Raw genomic sequence first — 21,273 nt, 5'->3', positions numbered from 1 at the left:
TTGTACTGAATGTACATTATTTTATAGTATGCAAAATATGGTCCATACAACTTGTGTGGACCATGGTCCACACAATAATGATTGCATAATCTGATAATCTGCAATTAAGCCGGCCCACCTCGTATTATCCCAATAGTTATGCTGTGCAACCGAATGCACCATGCGCATGGTGCATACGATGCAAAACGACGTCGTTTTGGCTAAAAACGCGCGTCCCACTTAAAAAAAAAATGCAGGTTCGATTCTCGACAATAACATTATTGTGGATATATAGTTATGAATTTCTAGATATATAGTTATGAATTTATGGATATTTAGTTCATTCATTGTGGATATTTAATTCATTCATTGTAGATATTTACTTCATTCATTCACTGTTGATATATAGTTATGAATTTATGGATATATAGTTATGAATTTCTGGATATATAGTTATTAATTTATGGATATTTAGTTCATTCATTATGGATATTTAGTTCATTTATTGGGGATATTTAATTCATTTATTTGAGATATTTAGTTCATTCATTGGGGATTTTTACTTTATTCATTCACTGTTAGGGGTGTGCATCGGACGGTTCGGTTCGGTTCGGGGTGGGGTTTGACTAAACCGCTCGGATTTCGGTTTGGGAATTGTAAAATCGGTCCTAACATTTTATTTATTAAATCTTTTGGGTTCTTTAGTTTTCGGGTTCGGTCGGGTTGGTCGGATATCCGACTCGTGTTCGGGTGAAGCAAAATTGATATAATAATAATAAAATTATAAAAGTAAATCAAGTAATGAAGCAAAATCCTTAATGCCTTAATGCCATACAAAAAACCAGAATTACATATTACAGTTCACAACTTAGCAGATTACACTTTACAAAAAACCAGAATTACAGATTTACAAATTCACAAAAAGCCATGTTGAATTGTTGATTCCTGATCACAAAAAGCCATCCTGATTCTTGAATCTTGATCCTAGTCTAAATCTGTAAATCTGTAATACTCCTAGTGTAGTAGTGTTCGAGACTGCTATTCTTCTTCCTGTTAAAATTTAGTGCAATTTAGTAAAGGAAACAAACAAGTGAAACAACTAAACAAGTAAAAAAATAATAAGTCAATAATAATTATATATTACTTAGCAAATAAGAAAATGATATTATAATATTGGCTCAGTAAGCATATTTGTCCATATCAATGTATGGATTAAGGGCAAATTGCTTCAAATCTTCAACAATTGAACATTGAGCAACATACCAGCTTAATCCTTATTTCAGATCTTTGGTGGAAGCTTTCATCATTGCCAATTTGCAAAAAAATATCAAAAACTAAAAAGATAACATTACCAGAATTACAGATTTACAGTAATGCAAAACTGCAAAAGGCAGCAACTTTACTTACTCTTACAAGTTAGTAAGCTACCAAGCCTTTACTTACTTACTCATCAAGGGAAGCAACTTAAAGTCACCAAGTTTCATTGCCTTCACATCAGAATATAAAGTCAGTAGAATAGTTGAATACAAGATTAAGATATTAATATATCATATAAAGTATAGAGATTGGAGAAGACCATTACAGGAATACTTGGAAGTGTAGTTCCACAAGTCCTCCCACCAGATGCACTTCCACCATCAACACTAAATTCTGCAATTAAATCAAATAAGAAGAAGCTTGTTAGAATTCAATTGAATGAAAAAAAAACTTAAATTGAATGATTGAAATAATACATTATTTTACCTTTCTCAAATCTTTCTAATTCTTCTAGATTTTCTTCAATTGAAATGGGGGTATTTGGCAGCCTAAGCCAATCCTGGGTACATACCAAGGCTTCCACAATTTTAGGAGTTAAAGAACTCCTAAAAGGATCTAAAACCCTCCCAGATGTACTAAAGGCAGATTCTGAGGCAACAGTTGAGATAGGAATAGCTAAGATATCCCTAGCAATCTTAGAAAGGATAGGAAACCTTGCAGAATTGACCTTCCACCATCTCAGTATATCAAATGAACCTTCATCTTCAGTTATTGCCCCACTCAAATAATATTCCAACTCAGTTTTTTTCCTCCCACCAGTTTCCATTCTTTCTTTCTTAATTTGGGCCTTCAATAGATGTTGTGGCCTCCCAACAGGGGCAGAAACAGACTCAACAACAGGATTAACAGACGCTACAGAACCAGAACCAGTAGCTGGGACAACAGATGGGTTATAACTCACAGCATAATCGTCATACAATTCATTCAAAGCAGCCAACAATTTCTCAAGGTAATCTTTTCCTTTTTTGTCACCATACATATGAACTAATTGAGTTGGCATATATTCTAACTTGTCCCTGGGGTCTAAAATGTTTGCAAAGAAAATCATATAATTCATTTTATCAATATCACCCCAATATTTTTCAAATTTTGCTTTCATGTTAGCCCCCATTAGTTTCACAGCCCCATCAGCTTCCACCATTTCATTCAAGATACAATACAGATCAGATATTTCAGAGAAAAATGTATTAGCTGTCACATATAGGGACCCTGAAATTCTGATAGTCATCTCATAGAAACATTTCAATAGCTTAACCAAGTTGTTCACATACTCCCAATCCAGAGAAGTAGGAATAGAATCACACAGATCAGATTTGGAAGAGTTATCACTGTATTCATAGTCATCAAATACTTTCTGGTAGATCAAAGCAGACTGTAACATCAAATAGGTGGAATTCCACCTTGTTGGCACATCAAGACACAATGATGTTTTTTGCTCAATTCCACTATACTCTACCAAATCCCTAAACTTCTTCAACCTTGAAGGAGAACTTCTGACATATCTAACAACCTCCCTAACCCTCTTAATAGCAATATCACATTGTTTTAGACCATCTTGTACCACCAAGTTCAGAATATGAGCAATGCATCTCATGTGAAGATACTTACTCTTCACACTAGATGATCCCCAAGACAACACTTTCCTTTTTAAAAAACCAAGTGCAACATCATTTGATGAAGCATTATCTACTGTCACAGTAAACACATTCCTAAGCCCCCACTCTATCAAACAACTTTCAAGTGCTTTTGCAATATACTCACCCTTATGTGATGTAACAGGGACAAAAGATAATTTTTTTATGTAGCTTCCACTCCTCATCTATAAAATGTGCAGTTACAACCATGTAGTTTATCCTCTGAATAGATATCCAAGAGTCAGTTGTAATACTGACTCTTTGAGTGTTTCCCTTAAACAAGCACTTCAAGTTCAATTTTTCTTCTTCATAAATGACATTGATATCCCTACTGATTGTCCACCTAGATGGAATTTTAAACCTAGGACAAGCCACTGCAATGAACCTCCTAAACTCTTGCCCCTCAACAAATATAAAGGGAAGTTCATCTATGATAATCATTTCTACCAAGGCTCTCTTAATGGTTTCCTGATTAAATACCCAAGTCCCCAAATCTCCCACAGTTGGTTCAGATGCATCACTAGTAGCAACAGCTTGAAATGTCAGAAGGGACTGCCTAGTATCTTTAGAGTGAGGGTTTTTCATACAGCTAACCATGTGGTTCCTTAAAGATGTGGTACCATGTTTTTTTGATTGACATTGATACAATTTTGCACAGTAGATACACTTTGCTTCTATAGTAACATTATTACTATCAGTAATCTTTTGAAAATGATCCCAAACTCTTGATCTGGATTCAACCACTTTCCTTTTCTTTGCAGGAACTGCAGCAGTAGGGAGCACAGTCTGTTGAGTAGTTGTGTCAACAGTTTGGGCTTCCACTGCTGTTGCTCCTTCAGCAGAAGAATTGGGAGGTTCACAACCAGAACTAGGTATACTGATATTGTCCATCTATAAAGTGTGGAACATAATCAGTACACATACTAGGAGATTGGAAATCATAATACACATAACATATTAACATTTAACACTTAACTGTTACATATTTCCAACTCCATATTTCCATCAGGGATATATCAAACATTCAAACTATCAAAGAGACAAAGACAACAAAAGGACTCTCATCTCTGAATGCTAAATGCTAATCATCATATGGAGTATGGACAACAGTCACAACACATAGGCAGTTAGGCAGTATATATAGCTTCCACATTTCATCAAACATTCAAACTATCAAAGACAACCACTATACTCTCATCTCTGAATGCTCATCATATGGACTATGGAGTATGGACAATAGTCACAACACATAGGCAGTTAGGCACTTAGGCACTATATATAGCTTCCACATTTCAGAGGCAATATATATCATAATATTTAAGGGTCCTCAATCCATAAATAAGAAAGACAACAGAGTCACAAATCATAACAGTTTCATATATTCATAATATATCACATTATCACAACTCACAAGTTCACAAGAATCACAAATCATAAATAGGGTTGGAGATTTACTTCTTTTCTCACACAAATTACCCGGAGAACAAGGGCCTTCAAGCAACGTCCAGACCTCCAGCTGTCCACAAGTGAGTCAGTCAACAACCGAACAAAGCCTCCACCACAAAGCTTCCACCACAGTCTCACAAAGAGTCAAAGAGAACACCAGAACAGCTGAGAGCCTGAGACGGTGAGACCCCAGAGAATATCGAAGACAGAATCAGAGAAACGACTTCTACCGGACTATCAGAAATCTCAGAGATTGAGACTTGAGACTTGAGAGAACTCAGAGAAAAGGCTTCCACCGGAGAATCGGAGATTCTCAGTCTCAACTCTCAAAGATTGAGACTTGAGAGTTGAGAGAACGGGAGAATTGAGAAACCCTAGGTTGAGAGTTGAGAGTCGAGAGAGAAATCAGAGAATGAGATTAGGTCTATGAGAGAGTGAAGGCTCAAGGCTGCGCAGCGTACAAAGGATCATATATATAAACTAGGGACACGACGCCGTTTAATATACATCCATTCTAACCCTAGGCTTCATCGGGTTGTCGGACGGGTCGGGTGAGCATTCACTAGACCCAAACCGACTTCATTTATCCGTTCAAATGGCTGGGCTGGTTCGGTTTTATGAGGTCGGGCGCCGGTTCGGTTCGAAAGGGTTATTTTACCCGAATGGGTCGGGTTGACCCGACGGTTTGATCGGGTTTGTACACCCCTATTCACTGTAGATATATAGTTATGAATTTATGGATATATAAAAATATTATTACCAGAAATCGAACCTGATTTCTTTTTAAAATGAGATGCGCATTTTTAACCAAAACAACGTCGTTTTGCATCATATGCACCATGCGCATGTTGCATTCATAATTTGCGGTATTATCCCATATTATGTTGAACTTTGGGCTGATCTGAGCCCAAATACACAGACTGTGGACCACAAGAGTTTTCTTGAACTCGGGTTTAATGGCTAGTAGTGAGTAACCCCACGTGTCGTCTCTAGCCTTGCCTAGCCTAGCCTAGACTAGACATAGCTAAAGTGATAGGCAATAGATGTTGCTGACATCATCCCCACCCATTGCAGTATTTTCACTGCCCCGACGATATCGACGTCCAAAACCGTCATCTATTGTCTTCATACGATCCTCGGCGTCAATGGAGGCTGCACAACCGAAAAAAGTGGTGGTTTGCGGCGGGGGAGTGATCGGAGTGTGCACCGCTTATTTTTTGTCCAAAAAGGGTGCCGCGGTGACCTTGGTGGAGAAGTCCTCCATCGCCTGCGCAGCTTCCGGCAAGGCGGGAGGGTTTCTAGCCCTAGATTGGTGCGACGGCGGCCCCCTCTCCGCTCTCGCCAGAGCTAGCTTCGATCTCCACCGTTCGCTCGCGGAACAACTCGATGGTCCCCAATCGTACGGCTACCGTCCGCTGACAACCCTCAGTTTCAGCATCAAGGAATCACAGTCGTCGAATCCCTCGAGAAGCCGTAGCCCAGCGCTTCCGTCTTGGGTCGACGGCCCAGCTAAGGGCCCAAGAACCATTGGGACTGTTGGTACGACGGCCCAAGTCCACCCTCAGCTATTCACCAAAGCTTTGTTGTCTAAAGCGGTGGAACAGCACGGCGTTGAGGTGGTGATCGGTAAATTAGAGAGAATTGAGGCGGCGGAGGGGAGAGCCACGGCGGTGGTGCTGGAAGGAGGGAGACAGATAGAAACCGACGCTGTTGTCTTGGCTCTTGGGCCATGGACTAGCAAATTGAGCCTTTTGAATTCCATTTTCAGGGTATATGGGCTTAAGGCCCATAGCATTGTCTTGGAGCCCAAAGCTCCTGATTCAATAACACTCCATGCATTGTTTCTTAGTTACTACCCGGCCCAAGGTGGCGGCCCAATGGATCCAGAAGTGTATCCTCGTCCCACAGGTATGTATGTTACTATGAACCAAAGTTGTGTTCAAAATGATTCCTATGACATACGTGGTTGAACCCAATGTGTGTTTTTTTTAATCATGTTAAAAATTTGTTGTTACTATCCGAAGGGGGATCGGGGTTCACCTTACTACATGAATTTGGATTCAAATATTTACAATTTATATACTAAATTAAATAATAATTTACAATTTGTATAGTACGAAAACCCGTTATTAATATATATGTAATTGATTACCTTGTGTTGTATTCATACACAATATTAAGAGATTATGATTTGATGACCCTGTATTATATTCACAAATTTTTTATGTTTTAACTTAAAAACACAATTTATATTGGTAAGTTTTACAATTTCAATATTAAAATACACAATTTATACGTTGTTTAGGACCTGCCTTAACTTGATATAATTAATTGACTAAAATCAAGAAGATCTATAGACCTCTCAACTTGATTGACTTAGCTAAGTTGAATAAGTTTTTCCAAGCTATAGAAGATGGTAAATTTGACAGGGGAGGTATATGTATGCGGAATGTCAGCAAAGGCAGAGGTCCCCGACGATCCAGAGCAGATAGCTCCGGTCCCGGAATCAATTGCGGTGCTTAAGAGAGTAGCCGGAAATGTGTCAAGCCATTTGGTGGAAGGGGAAGCGGCGGTGAAGGCGGAGCAATCCTGCTTCCTGCCTTGCACCGATGATAGCGTGCCGGTTATCGGCGAAGTTCCCGGCATGAAGGGATGTTACGTTGCGACTGGCCATAGCTGTTGGGGTATCCTAAATGGCCCTGCCACTGGTGCTTCCATGGCGGAACTTGTGATGGATGGTCGATCTAGCATCGTTGATCTCAGCGCATTTAGTCCGTCACGATTTGTTCGCGCTGCCAAGTCCTAGAACGAACTTTTGGTGTGTGTGTATATATATATATATTGATCAAGAAGGTTTCATTCTGATAGTACAGTGTTTCATTCTTGGATCCTAGAAAGCATGCTGAATAAAGTTCTATTGGTTTCTTAAAATTGTTAAACAAATTAAGATTCTTGGTCCAAAACTCAAATGATTAACTTGATAATTATATGATTACAAGTTCAATTTCTAGTGGGGACATATTATTACTCTCTCTTTTTTTTTTAAATAAAATAGATCAATTATAGACGAGATTTACTCCATAAGCATCATCACAATATCAGATAGTCATTGCAAGGTTCCCTTATTACTTAAAAAATACATATGATCGTCATGAAATATATGGACTCAAGTAGCCCAATAAGTTCAAACAGTTAAATACCTAATATATAGGAGCTGTCCAAATCCGAAAGCCCGAGCCTATTAGGGTATGCTTGAGTAATATCATTAGTAGCATTTCATATCACACATAGAGCTCTCTCAACGGCAAATTTCCGAGTTTAAAAATGCACAATTTATATACTAAATGTAGGCCTGTGCATCGGTTGAATACGGATATATTGGATTTCCCATCCGCCAATCCGATCAGTTTTCGGATTAAATTTTGGTCATCCACTCTTTCATTTTTTTTATGCTATACCCTATTGGATATTCAACTTCGGATTACGGTTATCCAAATTCAGATTTCGGTTTGTATTCAGATATATTAAAGTAATTTTAAAATAATTTTTTTAAAAAAAATTAATAAAAACTGAAATAAAATACCATTTTACTTTACAAATTACAAATACTCTAGTATAGAGCTATTCAACCTGTTCTAGCCAAAATAAGTAAATAAGTAAACAAAATAAAACATACAAGTTACAAATTACAATCATAGCAAATACAATTATACAAATTTACAAGTTACAACTTATAAACAAAAATCTAGGTTTAACTTCAACAAAATTCTAAGTTAAACTTCAGGTCTTTCAACAGTCAGCGCTCAACAGCAAGCCAGCAATCAACAATTCTACACTTAACACTACTCTTCTTCTTGTTAATATCAAAACTTAAAAAATATTAGGCAAGTGTATAACTAAGTAAACAGTTAACTAAGTAACAATATTAAGCTGTAGCATTAGGCTAATAGGCTCAGAACGCATTTTTTTCCATATCAAGTAAGGATTGGGGGCAAATTGCTCAAAATGTGTTATAGTAGCACATTAGCAACATACTAACTCCATTCTATTTATTCAGACAAAGGTGGAAGCATCATCATAGCCAGCCAAGAAAACACACATTAATAACTTACTAAACAAAATAATGCATTAAAACGGCAAGTCAGAGGTATACCAGAAATCTAGAATGACAGCAGTCAGCTTTTTTCTTACCAGAATTTCAGAAATGGGACATCAGTTGGCTCAACTCATCTAAGGGCAACAACATTTTCATAATAGAAAGTTGCCAAGTGACTTAGAGGTTTAATAGTAGACAACTTGTGGAGTACAACAGGCCAACAACAAATAACACCATAACCGATTAACATAAACAAATGGGAATGTTAAACAAATAACAAATACATTACAGGAATTGATGGAAACATTAATGGTAGAGTAGATGCAGCTCCAGTGGGCAACTCTGCAAAATAGAATAAGAATAAGAATACGGAAATAAGAATAAGGAAATAAAGAATTAAGAAACCAAGTGAAAAAAAAAAAGAAGAATAAAGAATAAGAATAAGAATAAGGAAATAAATAATTACCCTTCTCTAATCTTTCAACTTCATCTAAGTTCTCCTTAATCGAGATTGGCTGATTTGGTAATCTCAACCAATCTTGTGCACAAAGTATGACTTCCACTATTCTAGGAGTTAAAGAACTTCTAAATGCATCAAGCACCCTTCCACTTGTATTAAATGCACTTCCATAGGCAATTGTTGATATAGGAAGTTAGGAACTACAAACACATCTCTAGCCATTTTGGAGATAATATGAAATCTCTCACTATTGACCTTCCACCACCTTAAAACATCAAAACAAGCAGATTTATCATCCTCCACAATCTTTTCACTCAAGTAAACTTGCAGCTCAGTCTGCTTACTGCTTCCAACACCACTCTCCATTCTATGTTTTTTCAATTGACTCTTCAACCTTAATTGAGGCCTACCAATTGTAGGATTTGTAGCCTCAGACTGGACAGTCAGGACAGATTGAGTAGAGGATTCTGACTGGGTAGCAGGGACGGAGCCAGAAAATTAATTGAGTAGGGGCGAAGTTTAAATGGCAATAGAAATGTCAATTACAAAATATCAAACTGGCATAATAAGATTAAAATACAAAATACTTTATAAATTACAATAGAATATTTTTTATAGATTACACAATAGTTAGAGTCGGAGTCAAAAATATACATGTGTGGGCTGAAAATGTGAAAATATTTATGACAAAATATGATACATAATCCATTAAATAAAAATTTTTGAATAACACTATATTCATAAATACTTCTAAATTTTACTTTTTTTTTTTAGTTAGATCAACTTTAAGTTTTTCTAAATTAATTTGAATACAATGAAGTAGACTAATGAAGTAGATCAACTAGTAAATTAATTCGAATAAATTTATATGAAGTATAATATAAACTTGTGTACTACATTAATTAGAGATAAGAACAAATTGCACTTTTGGTCCTGTGAGTATTAGGGTACTGACAATTTGAGTACGTGACTTTCAAAACTCCCAATTTAAACCTTTAACTATGCAATTTTTGACAGATTTGGTCCTCCGGGCCAAATTGCCGGCCAATTTTGGTCGGAAAAAGATTTAATGCTTCGAATTAATTTCTGATGAGGGTAAATTTGTCATTTCACTCCCTTCTTCTTCATTCTCCCTTTCTTCTTCGTTCTTCTTCTTCTTCGCTCACCGGTTCTATCCCTTTCCATTTTGAATGCATTGAATGTTTGGCTTCCACATTGAATGCATTGATGTTTGGCTTCGTAACAACGCCAATTGTCCAATCTGCAGAAACTGCATTTCCTCGTCGGCGATTTTTTCGAACCCCGGCGGTTCTACTGGCGATTTCACGGTGGCCGGGAGTAATGAAGACGGCGGCGTTGTTATTGAACTTGATGAGGATCTGTCGATCATCTCGTCTCCGACACCGAAATTTGCGAGAAAAAATCGGAGAAAATTCAGGCGAGTTACCAGCGTTGGGGATGAGTGCATTGACATTAGGCAAAAGGATGAGCAGTTTGCGGTTCAACCGATCAGGAGATCTTTCTCGATGGACTCGGCGGGGGACCGGCGGGTTTATTTGGCGGTTCAGAAGGAAGTTCAGCAGCAGAAACGCCGGCAGGATGAGATCATAAGTTCCGCGCGAGAGTAGCAGTAGCAGAATTAACAAGAAGTCGTTTTTCTCTTTCGGGAATGGATGAGGATAAAAAAATTCAGTTCAAACTGCAGGTTCATTTGGAACCTTAGCTTGACGTCATAATATAATTCTTGTTCTTCTTTTGACTTTTTAGTGATTATCATTTATGTTTTGTACTCTGATCTGACGTTTGCGTTTTCTGAATTGAAACTCAAATAATATTAGTCCCAAAATGGAAAGGGATAGAACCGGTGAGCGAAGAAGAAGAAGAACGAAGAAGAAAGGGAGAATGAAGAAGAAGGGAGTGAAATGACAATTTTACCCTCATCAGAAATTAATTCGAAGCATTAAATCTTTTTCCGGCCAAAATTGGCCGGCAATTTGGCCCGGAGGACCAAATCTGCCAAAAATTGCATAGTTAAAGGTTTAAATTGGGAGTTTTGAAAGTCACGTACTCAAATTGTCAATACCCTAATACTCACAGGACCAAAAGTGCAATTTATTCTAGAGATAAAATAAACACGTGTTGTTAATAAGTTTTGAACCCATGACCATATACTTTTTATTAAAATCAAATTTGGAATTCAACCAACTAAACTACTCAAACAATCAATATTTTAAATATAAATATAAATGTTATATAACATTTAATACTATACACATACATATATATAAAGGGGTGGGGTGGGGGTTGTGGGGGCAGCTGCCCCCACTGCCCCCAGGCTAGCTCCGTCCATGCTGGGTAGAACTGACAAAGTATGTAGTTGCATAGTCATTATCAGTGTTGAAAAAGATGCTAGGCGCCCAGGGGGCGCTCGATTTTTTTAAAAGGTTATTCGCCAAAACGACGTCGTTTTGATGAATAACCTTAAAAAAATTGGAGTTCGGCCGCCTAGACCGCCGAGGCAGCCGACAACGGAGGAGGCCGATTCCGGCATTCCTCGACGCGGTCGGGCGCCTCCTAGCGCCTAGGCGCGATTTTGGCAACCTTGGTCATTATACAACTCAACCATTGCAATTTGGACCTTGGCAAAACAAGCTTTGCCTTTCACTTCTTCATATAGCTGGACAAACTGATATGACATGTACTCCACCTTATCTCTGGGGTCTAGAATATTGGCAAAAAATGACAAAGTTCATTTTTTCTGGATCCCCCAATATTTATCAAACTTGTTTTGCATTTGTGTCCCCATTGCCTTTTAAATACAGACAACATATAAAAAAAAAGTTAAAACAGAATCAAGAAAATAAAAACAACACAAAGCAAATCAAATTAAAAAGTGTTTACCTTTTCAGTCCCAGCCTCAGCTGTAACCATATCTTCCAGCACACAACTCAGATCAGAGATATCAGAGAAGAATGTGTCAGATGTGACATAACGAGAACCAGGTATTCTCACTATCATCTCATAAAAAGTTTTCAGAAGCTTCACTAAGCTTTCCACAGAACACCAATCCAGAAAAGAAGGAACAACACCCAAGTCAGCAGAAAAAAGAGGGTTCATTTTGCTCATATGCTTTAAGCACTCTTTGATATTGAATTGCAGTGTTAAGCATAATGAAGGTGTTGTTCCACCTTGTATGGACATCAAGTTGTAAAGCTGATTAGCTTCCACCACAATGAGATCAGCAAGCTCTCTAAACTTTTTCAGCCTAGCAGGTGAGTTCCTAACCCATCTCACTGCATCCCTAACCCTTTTCACTAGCTCATCTGCAAACCTCAAACCATCTTGGACCATTAAGTTTAGGATATGGGATATGTACCTCATGTGCATGTACTGCACCTTAACAGAAGAAGAACCCCAAGATAACAACTTGCTCTTAAAACCCCCAAAGCTGTATCATTAGAAGAAGCATTGTCCACTGTAACAGTGAACTCATTTTTATTCCCCCACTCTAATAGACAACTCTCTAGGGCGTTTGCAATATACTCCCCCCTATGAGAAGAAACATGGACAAATGAAATTATTTTTTTCTGAAGCTTCCACTAATCATCAATAAAATGTGCAGTAATGCACATATAATTAATCATATGGATAGAAGTCCATGTATCAGTGGTTAAACTGATCCTTTGGGTGCCCACCCTACATAACTTCTTAAGGTTTAGCCTCTCATCTAAGAAAATTTGGTAGATGTCCCTATAAATTGTCCATCTAGAAGGGATCTGAAACCTTAGACAAGCAACAAGAATAAACTTCTTGAACCCCTGGTCCTCAACAAACCTAAAAGGGAGCTCATCTATGATTATCATCTCACACAAGGCCCTCCTAATGGCCTCTTGATTAAAGACCCATGTCCCCAAAACCTCCTTAGGAGCCTGTGTTCCAGAAGTGGAAACAGTATTGAATGTGGTCGAGTATGGACAGCCTTGTATCCTTTGAATGAGGATTTTTAAGGCAGCCCAACATATGATTTCTCAGAGATGATATGCCATGTTTTTTAGATTCGCACTCAAACATATTTTCATAGTAAAGGCACTTGCCTTTAATCACTTTCCCCTCAAAATCTAGGATCTTTTCAAAGTGACGATTCTACACTTTTGATCTAGACTCAACCTCGTTCCTCTTTTTTTGCAGGAATAACAGGAGTCACCTGAGTTTGCTGAGCAGATGTCTCAGTGCCTTGGACTTTTCCTCCATGTTCCTCCTAAGTTGAGGGTTGCTATCCACTACTATAACACCCTCACTTTCTAACATACGGGCCTAGTATTATTCATATGCTTAAAGATGGGAATAAGGATAAAGATAGGGAATTATAACATACTAAATAACCAAAGTAAGCATTAATGGGGATGCTACCGCCGTAGCCACCCATACAAGAGGTGACTAGCCGGCTAAACCACAGAAGACAAGTCTTATAAATCCATCAATGAGGGTTCACAGACCCAACAGCTAGAATCACAAGCTCAATATCTAATAAGAAACAAGGCTCATTGGCCTAAGTGTCTAAGCACTACACAAGAAACCCAAAAAGTAGTCTATGGCTACATCAGTCTAATCATCAAGAAACAGGATGGTAAAGAAGTAAGTAGATACTAGGCGCTAGAGACAATCACTACAATACTATCTAACTCACTACAAGAAATTTCACATTTAGTAACAACAAATGTTGAGTCACGGAAACTATCAATTTTGGTCACTATTGAAATTAGTGACAATTTTTTGAAGTCGTCACTATATCCTCCATCACTATTGTAGTAGTGACGACTTTTGAAAAGTTGTCACAATTACTGACTACTTTTGTGACAATATTTACTTACACTAAAAGTAGTATTTAAGTGATAATGATAGTTGTCACAATAAATGTATAATTTGTGACGAAATATGTTATTACAAAAAATTGTTCTAGTGACAACTAAAATCGTGGCAATTAATTATTTTATTGTGACAACACTTTAGTCACAATAGTTGTACTTATTTGTGAGAATTGTTCTTGACGCAAAAACGATTATCAGTGACCAAAAAGTGCTAGCAATAATTACTTTGTTGTGACAACAATCATTGTAACAAATGTTGTATTTATTTGTGCTAATAGAAGTTAACTCTAAAACAATCCTTAGTGGTGACTAAAGTCGTACAACAATTCAATTTCTTGTAACCATCATCTTCGTCACTAATATCTTTGAAAATAGTAGCATCGTATTTGTCACTCAAATACTGAAAATTAGTAACAAAATTTGTGTCACTAAAATAAGTTGAAATAGTGTCACTATTGTCAATCTGAATGTTTTTATAAGTGAACATTACTTGGTCCCAATTATTTTTTCAAATAATACTAGCCAAGTGCACAAAATATAAAATTATTTATTTCAAAATCTTGTCATAATTAAATATTTTAATTTAATTATTATTTGGAATAAAATAATGCATTCAACAAATATTACTCGTTAAATTAATATATATATATATATATATATATATATATATATATATATATATATATAGACATCATTGTCTAACAAATATACTTTGTAAGAAATACAACTGAATTCAAATAAAAACGTTTTAAAATTAAGTGTCTTGATTATTCTTCACTTATAGACATCATTGTCTAACAAATATACTTTGTAAGAAATACAACTGAATTCAAATAAAAACGTTTTAAAATTAAGTGTCTTGATTATTCTTCACTTGGGGTAGTTGATGGAGATGCATTGCTTAGCATATTTTGAAGCCCTTAATTGCTTGCTAAGTGAGCAAAAATTTGCTTGATTTCAGCAGCTTGTTTCTCTAAAGCTGCTTGTGCGATTTCTTTAAATTTTGCAACTTCTTCTTTTAAATTCTTTTCACGCTTCTTTGAAGCTTTTATTTCTACTTGAAGAAGAATATTCTCTTGGGCTTTTGAAGTTATCCCCTTAAGACCTAAATCACGTGCATAGCTTGACTTTCTTTTTAATACCAAATCAAAATGCTCAACAAGTGGTAGAAGTGCAGTTGAAATCTTTTCTTTATTCTCCTCTCCCTCTTCTTGAAGTTTATTCTACAATTAAGATAAATCTTAATAATTGAGTAAATTAATTTAAGAAATGTCACAACATTTATATGACTATAATTTTCATACCATGATTTCTTCTCCATTTGGAACGGACCAAGTTTCATTAGAATTTTTTCTTGATGCCTTCCAAACTTCAACAACATCTGGCTATTCATTAGAGACTTTGTCTTTCTGTAAAATAGAGAATAAAGATAACAAAAAGAAACAATTAACTACAAATTTTATTCATAAAAAAACATGACTTCAATTTTCATTAAAAATAATTTACTTTATCATCTCATATGCAATTTGTACAATTGACTTTGTACCACTAACTGATTTGATCTCTTGATTTCCTCTATTATTTTGGTTTCTTTCGCTTTGATTATATATATATATATATATATATATATATATATATATATATATATATATATATATATATATATAAAGAGTTATTATTAATAAAAAAAATAAAGTAGAAGAGAATCAAGAGACATACAAGACCACAAATTGGGGCAACAATATCTACCAATTAAAATTATAATATAAAATATTAAGTTCAAATTACCTTAAATTTTGGAGTCTCCCATTTGTTTTCAATTAACCATCTCCAATCATCTTCATTGACATCATTTAGACAGTCTTTAGATTTTAGATAGCTCTTACATCAAAGATAATGTATGTTTTTATAATGTAATTGCACTTGGTTCATGACATGAAGTTGCACATCATTTGACAAATTAAATTTGTCCTGCAAGTCATATATAAAAGCATCTAAATTCATTAATTTGAACAAGTAATTCTAACTTTATTCCAAACCTAATATAATATCGAAATTATTTAAATTTTTAGTCTTACCTTTAAAAATATCCACATTGTATTGACATCGTCGTTAGGAATCTCTTTCCAACTAGAGACTCGAAGTGGTGTAAATTGCTAAATGCACATAGTCACTTCAGCTTTGAACAAATTAGCATCTTTACTACAAACCTTATGGTATGGTGGAGGAAATAGAATATACATTTCTTCGCCTCTAGCTTTTTTCTTAGCAAGTCCTGTATTGATTGTTCTCCCTCGACCACGTTTTTAAATTTTTTCGTTTCCTACAGTAAAATTAAAAAAAAAAACAATATATAAGTATACAATATTATATATAAAAAGAAGAATAAATTTTAAACTCAAAAAAAATTAAACAATCACATCACCTGTGTAGGGGTGTTGGCGAACAGAGATTTCGGAAAACTACTCGTGTTCGTGTTCGTGTTCGGTAGGTGTTCATTTATGTTCGTTTTTAAGGTAAACGAACCATTAACAAACAAAAATTAGAGCTCGATTAATAAATGAACAGAGCTTGAACAGTTGTATGCTCAGCTCGTTTGCTAACAGATTGTAAACAAGCTCGTTTGTGTCCGTTTAATAATGTTCGTGAACAAGCTCGTTTAATAATGTTCGCGAACACGAACGTAGATTATTTCTTGTTCACGAAAGAATTGTGATCATAAACATGTGCAGGTGTTTGGTTATTAAAGGTTCACGAACGTGCTCATGAACGTAAACTAACATGTTCGTGAACGTGTTTGTTAACGAACATGTTTGTGAACATGTTTGTTAACGTTAACAAACATGTTTGTGAACGTGTTCGTGAACGTTAACAAACACGTTTGTGAACGTGTTCGCGAACGTTAACAAACACGTTCGTGAACGTTAACAAACACTAATGAACGATTAACAAACGAACACGAACAGGATTTTCAAAAACCTTAACAAACGAACACGAACACCCCAAAATTATTAACAAATGAACACGAACAACCTTCGTTCGTTTATGTTTGGTTCGTTAACGGTCCTACACCTGTGCCACCAATAACATGTTCTTCTACTATACCTGCAATGTTTGATGTTTCAACTATTCCGTTGAGTTGTTGATTAGAAACCTCATTGTTTTGAGGCTCATCCACCACATTAGAAATATGCTTATCAGTTGAAATTGTTCTTGATCTCAATCTTTTAAGATTGACCATTCTACTTATATAAATAAATAAAAATTGAGTTATTAATAAATCACGATTAATATCTATAAATTGAAATAAGATCATTTTCATCTTAAAAGAAAAACAAGAAACTAACAAACAAATGAACACATTCTGTTTATTATGTACCCTGTTTATCAGTACAAATGTCATCCATATTGGTGGAAGATAAAAACAGACATTCTGGTAAGTACAGAGAAATTAAAATGCATAATCGAATATGAATTAAAAGAAGTTGGTGGAAAAATAAGTTTGAAATTTAAAAGCTAAGGTAGTCTCTCAGTGAATTGAAAAGGTAGTGCAAATAAATTTAGGAGATAACTTGTGCAGTTCAACTTTGATACAAGTGTTTTTCTCACCTTCAAGTCAGCAAAAATGGTGAATGTTTCGAAAACAAAAAAGACATATTGCTAATCCAAGGAGTGCAGAAAGCACACCTTGCACAAGATCACCCAATACAAGAAGGGGAAATATAGCCTTGCTGCTTAGGGGAAGCACCGTTATGATCGCAAACAGTCAGGTTATGGAGGACATAACATAAAACTATGCTTGACATCAGTGAAATGAAATGATATCAAATCTTTTCAAGTGTATGCCCACAAAACTATGCTTACTGGCCTATTCTCCACTAGTGAGGGGATTGACAATAAAGTACTATGAGGCAGCAAATCGAGAGACTGGCGATGTAAGGTTTCAGGAAAAAAAGGATTAAAAAATAAAGAAAGAAAGAAGCATGATTTTATTGAAGATTAAAATTGCACACAAATCTACAAGGTTCAACAATTATATATACATCTAAGAACAAAAACAAGTATGTACTGCAGATCAAAAATAAATCTAAATATATACAATCGAAGAAGAAAACCAAGTATTTACTACAGATCAAGATTAACAAATCTATATATATATATATATATATATATATATATATATATATATATATATATATATATATATATATATATATATATATATATATATATATATATATATAGAAAGGTTCAGATGCGGTTGAATGCTTCCCGTGCGGTTGTGTGGTGGATTAATGTGCATGAGATTTGTACTCAATGTGCGCGAGTGTTGTGCTTAATGTGCCTGAGATTTGTACTTAATGTGCGTGAATGTGTAAAATGCAGCAAAAGATATTGATGTCAGCTTCTTCCCCATCCCCAGTAGCCATTTACCCCCTCCCTCCCTGATGATGATGATGCGGAGGCGAGCTATGGTGGTTAAAAATTATGGGAATAATACAACAGAAATCCACACTTAGCTCCTGTGCAAATTTTACTGTGCGTGCGTCATTTATATAAACATTCAACTGCACTGAAGGTAGCTGATAATCCAGAATCCATGGCCAAATTGAAGGAAGAAGTAACAAGAAGCTTGGTCGTTAATGTGCGTGAGTTTCTGTTCTGCTTCCTTCTGAGCTCGTAATTCTGAAATACGCACGCACATTAAGCACAAATCTCACGCACATTAAACACAATACTCAGGCACATTAAGTACAAAACTCACGCATATTAACATGACGCACATTAAGTACAAATCTCAGGCACATTGAGTACAAATCTCACGTACATTAAGTATAAACCTCACGCACATTAATCCACCGCAAATCCGCACGGGAAGCAACAAATGCACCTGATCCCTTCCCTATATATATATATATATATATATATATATATATATATATATATATATATATATATTCTCATAACAAAAACATGTTTTGCAGATCAAGAATGACGTCCGTATGTGGACAAAAACAAAAGCATGTAAATATGTTTTAAATAAAAAATACTTTGATGATGATGTAGGAGATGAAATTCTCTAGACCAGTTTTTTGCTTCTGTGAGTGGTGTTTGCTATGAAGGTTTTTGGTATAATTCTAAACTAGTATTTGCGCCCGTGCGATGCACGGAATAGATTTGTTGTAATATATTAAGAATATTTTGATCGATATATAATTATTTAAATTAGAACATCAAATATTATATAGTTCAATTGAATATACGGGTTTGATAATTTATGTGTTTTTATATTATCATTGTATGAATTTAAGCAAATAATTGCTCAAATTAATAGCTAATGTGTAGATGAATGCATGTAGTGTTATAACTTTGAAGATTTTTTTTTTTTTTATCATTGTTCAGTATTTTTTTTTATAAATTATAAAAATGTGTTCGTTCTCTAGCAACTCAGTTTGAGTTATATGAATGAATTGTTATCTTAATTCATTTGTATGGAGGATATTTTTTTTGTCTATACATATAACAATTTTGTCATTTAAAAAATATAATATCAACGATTTTATTTACACATTGTTGAAAACTCTTTGTAGACGACATTGGTAGTAGCAACACAATCTTGTCCATCATCGTCTAGAGCTAACACCTTCAATTGATCAGGATTGGTGACTCGGTGAAAATATATAATGGTATAATATTAGTCAATTAGCGATCCTTTTATATTTTAAATAAATTAGTAATATCATATTCATTTTCAGTCAATTATTCTTTTGTATTTTTAGTCAATTAGAATATTACATGGAGTGATATTTTTACCTAATTTGTGTTCCATTTTTAATTGAGGATGTATAATATTATTATTGAAATATTTCTGTTCCATTTGTAATTTACCTTTACTATTGTTTAAAATATGCACTTACTATTTATGATGTAGAATATTATTATTGAAATATTGGCGTTCAATTTTAGTTTCCCTTCCATTTTAATTAAAATGCAATGATCTAACCATTTATTTTTTCATATTAGTCAATTATGAATAATTTTTTATTTGCAGTCAATTATTAATATTCATTTCCTTTTAAATTTTCAATCCATTAGTAATATCATATTTATTTTCATCCAATTACTTCTCTTTTATTTTTAGTCAATTAATCAATTAGCGAACTAAAATATCAAATGCAATGATATTTTTACCAAATTTTCGTTTCATTTTTAATTGATGATTTAGAATATTATTATTGAAATATTTCCATTTCATTTTTAATTTTCGCTACATTTTTAATTTACCTTTACTATTGTTTAAAATATGTCTTTAGTATTGATGATGTAGAATATTATTATTGAAGTATTTCCTTTTCATTTTTAATTTACCTTTACTTGATAGTGTAGAATATTATTATTGAAATATTTCCATTCTATTGTTTAAAATTGTGTAAAATTTATGACATATTTGTGATTTGATGTATTTTACTGTGTAATATTATTGTGAAAAATTAAAATGCAATGATCTGACCATTTTTTTTTCTGTTTTAGTCAATTATGAATATTTTCTTATTTTCAAACAATTGTTAATATTTATTTCCTTTTTCAATTAACCTAATGTTTGTTGCTAAGCACCTTGTGCTCAGATGGCATGTAGTAACTTCTTTTATGTGGGAAGTCATGAGATCGAGCCTTAGTGAAGGTGTTGGTTGAGAAAATATGTTTGAATAGATACTTATTTATTTACCTAATTTCTATTCCATTTTTAATTGATAATATAGAATATTTTTGTTCTTTTTTTCATCCTTTTTTTTTTTTTTTTAAATTTACCTTTACTATTTACTATTGTTTGGGCGATAAATCAAGTAAATAGAATTTTGTTTTTAATTATATTATAGATTTTTTTTTCTTTTTCTATTGTTTGGGTGTGAAAGTAAGGAAGAAGGATTTTCTTTTTAATAATGGTATAGATTGAGAATTTTTTTATATTTTCCTATTTAACTGAGTATTATTAGGATTAATCAGTGACTTTCGTTTCTTTTTTTATTTTTAGTGAATTAAGGATCCTTTTATATTTTTTTATTTTAATGCTAACTTTTAATTTTACTGATTATTATTAGTATTAATTATTCAGTAAATTCCATTTCATTTTCTATTTTTCGTAAATTATGAATCTTTTTTTTTCATTTTTTTTGTAGGATTGTTTTTACTGTTATTTTTATTATGACCCCTTTTTTTTAAAAAAAAAAAAATCTTTCATTTTCATTGAATTAAGAATCCTTTTTTATTTTCAATTTTACTGATTATTATTAGTATTAATCAGTAAATTTCGTTTATTTTTCCATTTTTAGTGAAGTAATGATCTTTTTTTTTCTTCATATTTTACTGCTAATTTTCTGACTGATTATTATTACTATTAATTAATCAGTGAATTCCATTTCCTTTTCTATTTCTCGTGAATTAAGAAACTTTTTTTATTATTTTAATTTTTGG

At 34.2% G+C, this 21,273-nt stretch overlaps 3 protein-coding genes across 3 annotated transcripts; 2 read left to right on the top strand and 1 right to left on the bottom strand.

Annotated features, from left to right (window-relative positions):
• Positions 1-1,017: 1,017 nt before the first annotated feature.
• On the bottom strand, positions 1,018-3,821 carry LOC109178481 (zinc finger BED domain-containing protein RICESLEEPER 2-like). The gene is made up of 6 exons (XM_019328114.1): positions 3,189-3,821; positions 1,723-3,115; positions 1,562-1,629; positions 1,427-1,466; positions 1,243-1,313; positions 1,018-1,029 (listed from the first exon to the last, which is right to left on the bottom strand). Exons 1-6 carry the CDS (start codon positions 3,819-3,821, stop codon positions 1,018-1,020), a joined length of 2,217 nt encoding a protein of 738 aa, XP_019183659.1.
• Positions 3,822-5,250: 1,429 nt separating this feature from the next.
• LOC109178528 (putative oxidoreductase TDA3) lies at positions 5,251-7,307 on the top strand. The gene is made up of 2 exons (XM_019328162.1): positions 5,251-6,284; positions 6,806-7,307. Exons 1-2 carry the CDS (start codon positions 5,420-5,422, stop codon positions 7,180-7,182), a joined length of 1,242 nt encoding a protein of 413 aa, XP_019183707.1. The 5' UTR covers positions 5,251-5,419; the 3' UTR covers positions 7,183-7,307.
• Positions 7,308-10,131: 2,824 nt separating this feature from the next.
• Positions 10,132-10,560, top strand: LOC109178480 (RING-H2 finger protein ATL1-like). Its single transcript, XM_019328113.1, has one exon. It carries the CDS (start codon positions 10,132-10,134, stop codon positions 10,558-10,560), a length of 429 nt encoding a protein of 142 aa, XP_019183658.1.
• The last annotated feature ends 10,713 nt before the right edge of the window (positions 10,561-21,273 follow it).

This window comes from Ipomoea nil, unplaced genomic scaffold (assembly GCF_001879475.1).
Source record: "Ipomoea nil cultivar Tokyo-kokei standard unplaced genomic scaffold, Asagao_1.1 scaffold0848, whole genome shotgun sequence".
Classification (NCBI taxonomy): domain Eukaryota; kingdom Viridiplantae; phylum Streptophyta; class Magnoliopsida; order Solanales; family Convolvulaceae; genus Ipomoea; species Ipomoea nil.
This window is presented reverse-complemented; position numbering and strand designations above follow the sequence as displayed.

What these genes read in the sequence shown, in the direction of transcription:
- LOC109178481 (XM_019328114.1), bottom strand. Translation starts at nt 3,821, where the DNA reads ATGGACAATATCAGTATACCTAGTTCTGGTTGTGAACCTCCCAATTCT. An exon ending in ATTAGAAAGATTTGAGAAAG is followed by an intron (nt 1,630 to 1,722) that starts GTAAAATAATGT and finishes ATTTAATTGCAG; the next exon opens with AATTTAGTGTTGATGGTGGA. An exon ending in CTACACTTCCAAGTATTCCT is followed by an intron (nt 1,467 to 1,561) that starts GTAATGGTCTTC and finishes TCTGATGTGAAG; the next exon opens with GCAATGAAACTTGGTGACTT.
- LOC109178528 (XM_019328162.1), top strand. Translation starts at nt 5,420, where the DNA reads ATGTTGCTGACATCATCCCCACCCATTGCAGTATTTTCACTGCCCCGA. An exon ending in AGTGTATCCTCGTCCCACAG is followed by an intron (nt 6,285 to 6,805) that starts GTATGTATGTTA and finishes TAAATTTGACAG; the next exon opens with GGGAGGTATATGTATGCGGA.
- LOC109178480 (XM_019328113.1), top strand. Translation starts at nt 10,132, where the DNA reads ATGTTTGGCTTCCACATTGAATGCATTGATGTTTGGCTTCGTAACAAC.